The sequence below is a fragment of the Grammomys surdaster genome, unplaced genomic scaffold (genome assembly GCF_004785775.1).
Source record: "Grammomys surdaster isolate TR1022 unplaced genomic scaffold, NIH_TR_1.0 330, whole genome shotgun sequence".
Lineage (NCBI taxonomy): Eukaryota > Metazoa > Chordata > Mammalia > Rodentia > Muridae > Grammomys > Grammomys surdaster.
The window spans coordinates 197,198-209,138 of NW_021604749.1; the positions used below are offsets into that span (position 1 = coordinate 197,198).

The 11,941-nt window shown below is 45.4% G+C and overlaps 1 protein-coding gene across 1 annotated transcript in view; it reads left to right on the top strand.

Annotated features, from left to right (window-relative positions):
- The window catches only part of Tmc7 (transmembrane channel like 7), a 47,595-nt gene that overhangs the window by 28,926 nt on the left and 6,728 nt on the right, over positions 1-11,941 (top strand). Inside the window, exons 6-12 of the mRNA XM_028778229.1 lie at positions 675-820; positions 3,859-4,006; positions 5,320-5,493; positions 6,890-7,047; positions 9,212-9,329; positions 9,516-9,613; positions 11,241-11,427. Of these exons, the coding sequence (XP_028634062.1) occupies positions 675-820; positions 3,859-4,006; positions 5,320-5,493; positions 6,890-7,047; positions 9,212-9,329; positions 9,516-9,613; positions 11,241-11,427 (1,029 nt within the window). The remainder of the gene's footprint in view (positions 1-674; positions 821-3,858; positions 4,007-5,319; positions 5,494-6,889; positions 7,048-9,211; positions 9,330-9,515; positions 9,614-11,240; positions 11,428-11,941) is intronic.

Here is an 11,941-nt window from a genome sequence, read left to right on the forward strand (position 1 = left end):
ATAGACAAATCATTCATTCATGGATTATACGACCTGAGTCCTTATGTTGGTTTTGGGTTACAGGTCCGGAGTCCGGTAAGGTGGGGTCAGGCTGTGGCTTCCAGATAACTTGACCTTGTAGGGTGCTTGACCACGAAGAAGCTGGAGGCATTGGTCTGTAGGTTTGAAGTCCCTTGGCCATGAAGCTGGAGGCATAGGTCTCTCAGTTAACTCTTTGATGACCTGGTGCTGAGGAGGCTTTGTCTGGAGGATCACATTGGCCAGTCATGGCTACAAGTGTGATGAAGTGCTTCAGACAGGCTCCTCTTTTATGCTGAATTTGGAGTTACTGATGACGTACATGGCAGATAACCACTCGTGTCTGGTTATCTCAGCACAGCTTCATTTCCAGACTTGCCTTTACAAGTACCAGACATGTCCAGACATGTCTTACAAGTTTCCTATTACAAAATGGAGTTGGTCCTGTTTAAGGGACTGCTCCTTACACTCAGGTTTTAGCAGTACCTCATCCCCAGATACCAACTGAGCATCCCATATTCCTTGGGCCTCTTTCTGGTGTGGAAGATTCCAGGATGAACAAGGACACTTCTGTGTGCTTTCCTTGGGTCAGGAATACCGCCTTTGGTTGCCTGCCTGAGCTGACCCACCTGACCTCATGTTCTTGCTTTGCTCAGGGATTCTTGGAGGAGACCAGCCTTTTTTATGGACACTATACCATCGATGGTGTAAAATTTCAGAACTTCACATATGATCTGCCCTTGGCTTACTTGGTAAGCACGATCGCCTACCTGGCCCTGAGCCTCCTTTGGATAGTGAAACGGTAAGTGTACCTTTGGTTCCATTTGTGTAGTGATGTTCTTGCTGCTGTGACCAGATACCTGATGCAGATAGTTCAAGGGAGGAAAGATGTAAATGTTAGTTTTTTGTTTTGTTTTGTTTTTCGGTTTTCCGAGACAGGGTTTCTCTGTATAGCCCTGGCTGTCCTGAAACTCACTCTGTAGACCAGGCTGGCCTCGAACTCAGAAATCTGCCTGCCTCTGCCTCCCAAGTGCTGGGATTAAAGGCGTGCGCCACCACCGCCCGGCGTAAATGTTAGTTTTAATGTAAATGTTTGTAGTAAATTAATATAGTGGCTGATGTTCTTGAACCCTAGGTAGTTCTTCAGTAATGACACAGAGAGACCAAGATTTATTTTCAAGCTTCACCTCAATACCTGGACAATCAATTGATCCATCTTAATCCCCTGAGCTAATCTCCTCCCAGCCGAAATCTCTATAATGTGTGCATGTAGGGCCTGCCATGCTCCCGCTGGGCTCTCATGAACTCCTTCCGTCCCTTGTCATGGCTCAATCTCACAATCTCAGTCCTTCCTCCCTCCCTCTCTCTCTCTCTCCTTCTCTCCCTCTCTCCCCCTCTCCCTCTCCCTCCCCCCTTCTCTTCCTCTCTCTCTCTCCTTCCCTGGCTGGCAGAAGCTCCTCTCTATTCTCTGTTTTGCACTGCCATTGGCTGGTCATCTTTTATTGACAAACCAAGAATAAACAGTAAGCATTGTTCACACACACCCGAGACAGGGGGTTTTAACATAAGCATTACAATGCCGTGTCCAGCTTGAAACAAGATATCAGGGCAGAGAAATCATCATTTGAGTGAACACAAGGATGCTCTTTACACAGTGCGCAGAAACATGCTTACAGAAAGATTTATTTGCGCTTATGGTTGCAGGGAATTTCAGTCCCTCACAGTGGGGAAAACGCAACTGTAAGAATGTGAGACAGAGGCTTGTCCATATGGTGGTGGGTCAGAAAGCAGAGAACACTCTATAACCAGGAGGCTAGCCCTAGGACCTGCCTCTGCAAGCCAGTTCCACATCCTACAGGCTCCATAACCTCTCACCCGCATGAGCTCTGGGGGCATCTCAGATTCTGGAAGTCAGGGCCTGAATGTTGAGCAGAGCACAGCTGGGCTTTGAGGGAAGGGATTGAGTGTGCTGTAGCCAAGAATTGGAGGAAGTAGGAGTCAGGAGCTAACATCTGGAGCAGCAGCCTGCAGTTCAGTGTGCTAAGTGCCTCTTCCAGATCCCTCTTCCTGACAGGCTTTATCTTGGCTGGGGAATGTTTTATTAACTAGGTCTCTATTGGCTTGCAAATGGCAGAAAACCAATTCTGGTTAATTGGATCATTGGGGAATTGAGTGCACAGAGCACAGAGGAAGAGGGAGAGACTGCTCTGAGAAGGACACAGCCATAGCTTAGGAACAGTATCAAAAAGCAAGGATTTCCTCTGGTGAATGTTTGTGTGATGGCAGAGACCTGGTAGTGGTGGGAAATAACACGTCATTCTCTATCAGCCTGCAGCTGAGTCTGTGCTCAGGTCACAGGCACAGAAATCTATGAAGGTGTTGTTGGCTCTGTCCACTCAGAGACCTAATCCTGACCCTTCCGTTGTGGTCAGGGCCAGGAGATGGTGTTGAGGACCTATTAGTGTGTGTTCAGCCCTTGGTAGGGGTCATGGAGGTTGGATGTGAAATTCCCTGTAAAGGCTCAGGTGTTGCAGATTGGCCCTCAGGTGGTGGTGCTGTTTAGAGTAAATGTGTCAGGAGGTGCTAATCTCATAGATGGCGTTCACAGATAAATGGGCTTTTAGGAGCTGGGCCTGGTTGGAGGAAGCAGGTAAAATACTTTGTCTGTATCCCTTTCCTCTTTCTGCTTCCTGGACACCATGTGGTACTTCCGTCTCTCCCTCCCTTCCTCTGTCCCCTTCTTCTCTCCCTCTTTCCCCTCCCTCTCCCCCTCCCTCTGTCCCTTCTTCTTCCACACCCAATTGCCATAATGCCCTCCCATCACTTTAGGCCCGAAATGGAACCAGCCAACCATGGATAGAAATTTCTGGAATACTGAAACAAATATACCTTTCCTGCTTTAAGGCTTTGATATCTCAGGTATCTCGGGTATTTGCCAAACTTGTGAAAAGTTTGTCAGGTCATAGACCATTAAGGCCTGTCCCTGGTGGCCTGTGACAGAGCAACTCCCAAGAGAGCAATCTCCAAAAGGGATTCTAAATACTGTTCATAATTGTCTCTTTAAACAATAGCCAGATCACAATAGAAGCTGTATTTGTGAGTACCACAAGAGATTACTGAATTAAAACTTTGGGCCATGCACCATACATGCTAATACACACCTGTTAACTATTCAAGAGGCTGTGGCAGGGGGATCACAAGTTTAAAAGCCAACTGGGACACCTCAACAAATGTTTCAAAATAAAATTTTGTAAGGGGAGAGGAGCTGGTAGTCTATCTCAAAGATTGACCTGGCCTGGGAGAAGCTTTGGGTTCAATTTTCAACATTGTAGCAAAAAATAAAATACATAAGGTAAAATAAATAAATATAAAGAAATTATTTTTGAAAAAAGAAGCTAATGAGTGGCGATGCTAAAGAGATGGCTCAGTGGTAACTGTGCACTGCTGCTCTTCCAGAGGACTGGGGTTGGTTTGATTCTCAGCATCCACATAGTGGGTCACAAACATCTACAACTCTAATTCTAGGGGATCTGATGCCCTCTTCTGGCCTCCACAGGTACTGGGTGTTCACATAGTACACAAGGCAAACATGTAGGCAAAATGCCCATACACATAAAAGAATTATATCTTTTAAAAAAGAAGTCATTAAATGGATAAAAGACAATGATTTTCATCAGTGAGATACCTGCTCAGCTGCCATATGGATTCAGAACAAACTTGTCTGTGTCACAATGGGCCAGCAATACACTTACGTCCTACTTGGTAGATCCTAAATGAGACCGATTCAGCAGCCTATATTTTGCTTCTGTTCTCACAATGATGCTTTTATTTCGGGGTCAGGTCGGTGGAAGGGTTCAAGATCAACCTGATTCGGAGCGAGGAGCACTTTCAGAGTTACTGTAACAAGATCTTCGCTGGATGGGACTTCTGCATCACCAACCGCAGCATGGCCGAGCTGAAGCACAGCAGCTTGCGGTATGAGCTCAGAGTGAGTGCTGCATTGCCTTAGGGAGGGACCTTACTGGCCAGGTTGGATCTGGGGATGCTGTTTGCAGGTTTCATGGTATTGCAGGGCCCACCCAGTCTGTCTCAGCATGCTTCGCCATTGCAGTTTTTAAGAGCTCTTTATAGCAAAAAGCTTATTGGACTGATCACCTTTAACCCAAGCATGGGTGCTAGTAAGTTGGGACTGAGAAAGGAGGTGGGACACACATGGGGCCAGAGCAGATGATTTCTTACCTCCACCTACTATCTTACTAATATCCTACTTGGTCATAGCTGCTGTAAACATTGTCTGTACTAGAAACATGAAGAGAATGCTATAATAATAATGGATTAGAAAGAAATTGAAAAATAACAGGGAAACTTTCACATTAATAGAGAAAGAGAATGAATAGCATGTTGGTCAAGCCCATCAGAAAAGGGTTGGGGGTGAGAATATAAAGCTTAATGAAAGAAGGTGGGTGGGGTTGTATCTATTATTAACATTACACTAAATATGAATGGATCAAATTCTCCTGTTAAAAGCAGAGACTTTCAGGCTAGATTAAAAACAAAGAAACGTAGTAGGACACACCCATAATCCTAGCTTCTTGAAAGGTGGAGGCATAAGAGCTAAAATCTGAGGCTGTTCTGAGCAACTTAATAAGGCTATCTCAAAAACAAAAACTTTTGTTAAGGGTTGGAGATGTAGGTAGATGGTAGAATCCTGGCTTGGCATACACAAGGCCCTGGGTCTAATCCTCAAAACTTCAGATAAATAAATGAGAAATTAATAAACAAAATTGAAACAATAATGGTAACAACTTATATCCTATAGAAAGAAATACTGCACAGTCTGCATATGTACATGTACACACACCATTATAAATGCTGATTTAGCTTACACATTTATTACAAAGCCAAATGCAATCCTGAGTAGGAGATTCTATCTTACCAAAGCCAATGGTTCTCAATCTGTGGGTAGTGACCTCTTTGGGGGTTAAATGACCCTTTCACAGGGGTCACCTAAGAACCAGAAAACACAGATATTTACATTACAATTCATAACAGTAGCAAAATTACAGTTACAAAGTAACAATGACAATAATTTATGGTTGGGGGTTATCACAACATGAGGAACTGTGTTAAAGTGTCGCAGCATTGGGAAGGTTGAGAATCACTGCCATAAGCCTTAGCTATCAAAACTGGTGGGGCTTAGCCTGGGAAGGTATCTTGGGCAACATATTTAAGAGAAATATGAAGAGTTATTTTCCAAATTCCCCTCCCACTGCTCACAAATGAGTTTTCTTTGATCCTCAGGCAGATCTGGAAGAAGAGAGAATACGACAGAAAATAGCAGAAAGGACCTCAGAGGAAACCATCCGCATTTACTCTTTGAGGCTGTTTTTGAACTGCATTGTGCTGGCTGTGCTAGCAGCATGCTTTTATGCAATCTACCTAGCAACTACCTTCTCCCAAGAACACATGAAAAAAGTAAGTGTAACACGAGAGTCAGTGATCTCTCACTCTGGTGGATGTATGCAAGGTGCCTTGCAGGTCTGCGTGGAAGGTGCGACCATCATTTCTCTGTTCAGGTGGGGAGAGAAGTTTGATTGATACAGGGACTGAAAATCGGGTGATCAGTTTCCACTTTGAAGTCATCAAAAATACTGTTTGGGGATACCTCTTCCATGGTATTTAGATCTAAGCCAGGCTGCCTAGGATTTATCTCTGAGTCTTCTAGATAATAGCCAGGGCCTCAGTTTATCTAAAGAATCAGTGTTTTAAAATATTTTTATCTTAAATTTCAGGATATTTATAAGAGGCGGGGTTTGTGCACATGGCTGCATGTGCCTAGGGAGATCAGAAAGTGGTGTTAGAGCCCCTGAAGTTAGAGATTCAGGTGGCTATGGATGCTTGAAACTGAATCCAGGCACACTGCAAGAGCAGCACACACTCTTAACTCCTGTGCCCTCTCTCCAGCCTCAAACAGTGATTTTAAAAATCCATGTTGGAAAGAGTGTGGTTGTGCTTACCTGTAATTCCAGCACTTAGGAGACTCAGTCAGAACTCCATAGTGAGTCTTTTTTTAGATATATAATAAAAAAATCTAAGTTGGGTGGTGGTGGCTCATGCCTTTAATCCCAGCACTTGGGAGGCAGATCTGTGAGTTTGAGGCCAACCTGGTCTTCAGAGTGAGTTCCAGGAGATCCAGGGGGTACACAGAGAAATCCTGTCTCGAAAACCACCACCACCAACAACAAAGCCAGTCTAAATTGGTCTAGTGGCTATAAATGATTAGGCATTAGATACCTGTATACCACAGATACCATTCAGCTTGTGGCTTTGGCATCCATTCATAGGCTGTAGCTGTTTTCTGTATGGTGCAAGCTGGTTCACCTCTGCGTCCCCATTCTAGCCAAAGGGAAAGTGGTGGGGCTGGGACAGACTCATTTCTTCAAGGATGAGATGCGGAGTTTGATTTTAAACTCCTGCTCTACAGCCTCAGCTAGGATTTAGTTACAGTTGTGCCTGGCTTCCAGGAAGGCTAAGAAACTTGCCTTTCAAGCTATATATATATGGCTAAGTGACCTACTGTAAAGAAAGGCAAGAATGGCCATTACAAATCAGTACCTTGCATTGGCCACTTACACCGCACACACAGAAATTCCTTCACAAAATATGTCCAGAGTATTCATGAGTCTTCCATCATGGCACTAGGTCTCTGTGTATGTGCCTCTAAGGGAGGGTCTAAGCATCTAAAGCTTGTGTTTCCCAGCCACACTGGAGGATAAATATGCTTTGTCTGTTCACTCAGCATGCATAGTTGAGTTCTCTTCAGCGTCGCCGTCCCACGTATGCTGACCAGTGCATTGTGTTACCTCTCCAGGAAATTGACAAGATGGTTTTTGGGGAGAACCTGCTGATATTGTACCTCCCATCCATTGTGATTACATTGGCCAATTTCATCACCCCAATCATCTTTGCCAAGATCATCCACTACGAAGATTACTCACCAGGCTTTGAGATCCGCCTGACGATTCTTAGGTAATGCCTACCTGCACGCATGCCAGGTAGAGCATTGCTTGCTCATGGCAGACATTGCTAATAGATTGCAGCGTATTTTCCTGCTACACTGACAATCATTCTTCCCTTGATGAGCCCCATGAATAAATTAATGTTTGGCTATGCAGCGAAGGGCCTTAGACTTGAGAGTCTCCTGTCAGTATTGTACCTTTGATTCTGTATTAACTGAACATATAGGATGAGGCCTTAGAAGGACATACTGTTCTAAGATGGCAGAATTAACAGTATTAGGCAGAGTTCAGAGTTCACACCAGTGAGTAAGAATGACTAAGTACTTTTGCGTGAATAGGATAATTTTTTTCCTACTTCTCAAATATGTGAAATTGAGTTTATCCTTCACCTTTGAGACTGTTTTAGTTGGGGTTTCTATTGCTGCAGTGAAATGCCAACTTGGGGAGAAAAGGCTTTATTTGGCTTACACTCTGATGATAGATTACACTGCCTTATCACTGTTCATCGATGAAGGAAGTCAGGACAGGAACCAGTCAGAACAGAAACCTAGAGGCAGGAGCTGGTACATGGGCCATGGAGGGCTGCTGCTTACTGGCTTGCGCCCCATGGCTTGCTCAACCTGATTTCTTACAGAACACAGGACCACCAGCTCAGGGGTGGCCCCACCCACAATGGGCCCTCCCCATCAATCACTAATTAAGGAAATGCCATCTAGTACTGGTGGCCCACACCTTTAATCTCAGCACTTAAGATTCAGAGGCAGGCAGATCTCTGAGTTCAAGGCCAGACAGGGCTACATGGAAAAACCCTGCCTGGAACACCACCACCACCAAAAAAAAAAAAAAAAAAAAGGCTAGGAAAGGAAAGAAAAAGAGAGAGAGAGAAGAAAGAAAATGCCTTACCTCCCAGTCTTTTGGAGGCATTTCTCTAACTGAGCCTCCCATGCCTTAGATGACTTTAGCTTGTGTCAATATGACATAAAACAAGCTGGGACAGAGACAGGCTAAGGAGTTATCTTTTATCCTGGGTAGCTTTATATGTGGCTGTGAAATAGAATGGCTGTTAGTAGTCTTTACTGTGACCTTAATGGCTCCAACTCTGGATCCTCTGGCCACCTCTGCCTCAGCCACCTATGTGCTAGGATTACAGGCCTGAGTCACCACTCCAGACTGTGTGTGTGTGTGTGTGTGTGTGTGTGTGTGTATGTTAGAACCTTAAAAACATATACGTATATTTAAAGTAAGCAGAGGCCCAAGAAAACTTTTGTATTTTGTATTTTCAATACAGAGAGAGACAGAGACAGAGAGAATTTTATTATTGTCACTTATCTGGACAAGACGATAAGTTCATTGTGATATTTTCACATGTTTATAATGCACTTCAATCATACTGATTTCTTCCACACTTCTGTGTCTCCCTCCCTCATGTAGTTCCTCCCTGACACTGTAGGGCCTGGAGGGGCTGGGGGGCTTGTTCAAATTAGAATCCACACAGGTTCATATGCTGGGCTTAATTACTGGATAGGCCTCTCTCTGTCTCTCTGTCTCTCTGCCTCTCTCTCTGTCTCTCTGTCTCTGTCTCTCTCTCTCTCTCTCTCTCTCTCCTCCCTCCCCTCTTTCTCTTCTTTCTCCCCAACACCTCCCCCCAACTCTGAAACAGGGTCTCACTTTGTGGCTCAGGCTGAATTCTGTGTACCACCATGCCTTGATTTTTCCTGCTCTAGAACTTGTAGGGGCTAGAGCAGTGGCTCAGTGGTTAGGCATTCTTGCAAAGGACCTGAGTTTAGGTTCTAGCACCCACATCAGGTGGTTTATAACAGCCTGTAATCTCAGTTCTAAGGGATTCCATGTCTGCATCTGACCTCCATGGGCACTTGCATGTGTGTGCACATAGCTACACACAAACACATACAAATACACATAAATAATAAAAAATTAACATTTTAAAACTTATAAAATATATATAACATGAAGTTACCATTTGATCCGTTTATAGTGTACAGTTTATTGGCTTTAAGCCAGATCCCAACCACCCACTTCCAGAGCTTTCCTTCATCATCCCCAGTGGAATCTCTGCCTGGGTTTGCTTGTAAGGAAGGTGCCTGTATTGCTCGGTGTCAGGTCCAGAGGGAGCCAGCTCTGATGCCCGTCTTCCCCTCCCCTCTTCCCTGCAGGTGTGTCTTTATGCGGCTGGCCACCATCTGTGTACTGGTGTTCACGCTGGGATCCAAGATCACATCCTGTGGTGACAGCACGTGTGAACTCTGCGGCTATAACCAGAAACTCTACCCGGTGAGCCATGGCCTGGGCTCCCAGCTGTGAGGCAGATCTGGCCCCATGCCAGGCATGGTCAAGGGCTTAGATACTGAAGTCTGTGCAGGAGCATGTGGAACAGAGATGTAGGGATTGAGGATACAGAAGGCTGGCTCCCTGTGCTGGGAGTGGGTCTTTTAGTGTATTTCCATGTCTTGGTTTCAGTGCTGGGAGACGCAGGTGGGACAGGAAATGTACAAGCTGATGATCTTTGACTTCATCATCATCCTGGCTGTGACGCTGTTTGTGGATTTCCCTAGGAAGTAAGTGTGGTGGTCCCTGCTGCCTCCCGCTCTATGACGGGAAGCTCTTGACCCATTCCTGTTCCCAAGTGCTGGGTGACCCACCAACACTGGGGAACCATTCACATCTGGTGGCTCTCAATGGCTCTAGACTGCTGACACAGTAGCAGCATCAGCCACCACATCTTTAGGTGGTACCGTGCGACCCGGGGTGGAGATGGTGCCACTTCCCACAAGGCCTCCTGTGCTGACTTCCTGCACTTGATGCTGTCAAGGCCCTGCCAGGGCAGACACACTAGGTGCAGCTTCTGGATCGGGGTTCACACCATCTTCCTGCTGGACCGTGAACAAGTTGTAACAAGACACTGAGTTTCTTACCTGAGACAGGGAAGGATGATAGCAGGGTCACCTCATAGCCTTTCTGTGAGAATAAGGAAGATACCACAGATCGAAGCAAGGAGAACACCCCGGAGCACAGAGCTCAACAGAAAATGACCATCACCATTGCGCCCCTTACTGCTGTTGTCACTGTGTCCTTCCAGGAGTCTTAGATGAAATTGTCTTCCTACCACAGTCAAGGCACCTAGGGTGTGACAATGCAGGCCTGTCATTCTAGCACTTGGGAGGCTGAGGCAGGAACATCCTGAATTCTAGACCAGCCTGGGACATCTTAACCAGATCATTCAGATGTGGGCTAGAAGTCTAGAGAACCCTAAAGCTAGATACTAGAAAAAGAAATTTGAAGGCCAGCAAGATGTCTCTGAGGGTAAAGGCACTGGTCTTATACCCTCGCCACCTGAGGTTGCTCACTGGGACCACATGGTGGAAGTAGAGAATTGACTTCCACAAGTTGTCCTCTGACCTCTATACTGTGCTATTGAAAATTTGTACATACATACAGAGGTACTGTGGTGATGCACACCTTTAATCCCCCAGCACTCTGGAGGCAGAGGAGGCACATCTCTGTAAGTTCAAGGCTAGCCTAGTCTACCAAGTTCCAGAACAGTCAGAGCTGTTAACAAAGAGAAACCCTGTCTCAAAAACAAAATAAAACAAAACCCTAAGAACGAACATACATATATACATACATACATACATACATACACGCATGCATGCACATATACATATATACCTGCAAACACACATGAAATTAACATCTTTTAAAGAAATATTGGGCCAAGGAAATGACTCAGTCAGTACAGCACTGACCATACAAACATGAGGACCTGAAATCAGATCTCCAGTATCTAGGTAAAGCCTGGAGTGACAGCTTGTGCGGAGCCCAGCATTGAAGAGTTGGAGATGGTGGAGCTCCCTGGGGCTCAATGGCCAGCCACTCAGTCCCATCAGTAAACTTCCTGTTCAGTGAGATCCTGTCTCAAAAAATCAGGTGGAGCACGGCTCAGGGAGACACCTGATGTCAATCTCTGCCCTCTGCATGCATTCACACACCTGCACGCACAAGCATGTGTACACAGGCACACACACACACAAACACACACACACACACACACACACACACACACACACACGAACACACTCAAACACTCTCAAACTTGCCTTGGAAATGACTTTGGTTGTTGGGTGTGGCTTCGTAGCCTCAGGGCTCCTGTGGAGTCCCGCAAGAACGTGTCTAGTTTTTTTCCAGGCTCCTGGTGACCTACTGTGCCTCCTCTAAGCTGATCCAGTGCTGGGGGCAGCAGGAGTTCGCCATCCCGGACAATGTCCTGGGCATCGTGTATGGGCAGACCATCTGCTGGATTGGAGCCTTCTTCTCCCCACTCCTCCCTGCCATCGCCACCTTGAAATTTGTCATCATCTTTTATGTGAAGGAGGTGAGAAAAGGAGACAGGGCTCACACTCTGCACCAGGGCTCACACCAGTCTTTCTGTAGCTTTGTTTTTACAGTGCTGTGGACAGGAACCCAGCATGGCTTCATCAGGCTAGGCCAGTGGTATACCGTCTAGGGCACTTATGTGTTTAAAGGCCATTCTATACCTCATGAGACACATCATAATTACATGTCCCCCAACCCAAGGCTTTGTGAAATATCACTTTCTTAATATGAATTTATTCTGGAAAGGGACTTCAGATAAATTTTCACCTTTTTTGGTTTGTTTTTGTTTTTTGAGACACAGTCTTGCTGTATATCTTTGACTCGTCTCAAATTCCTGATCTTCCTGCCTCCACCTCCCAAGTGCTGAGGTTACAGGTGGTTTTTGTTTTGTTTTGTGTTAGAACACATTTCTCAAGCACATTTAGGAATTGCTTTGTTCCTAGGACTTAAATGTAATTTTTATAGATGACTGACAGTGAGTGTGAGCTGTCAGTCAAGCATGACTGACAGTG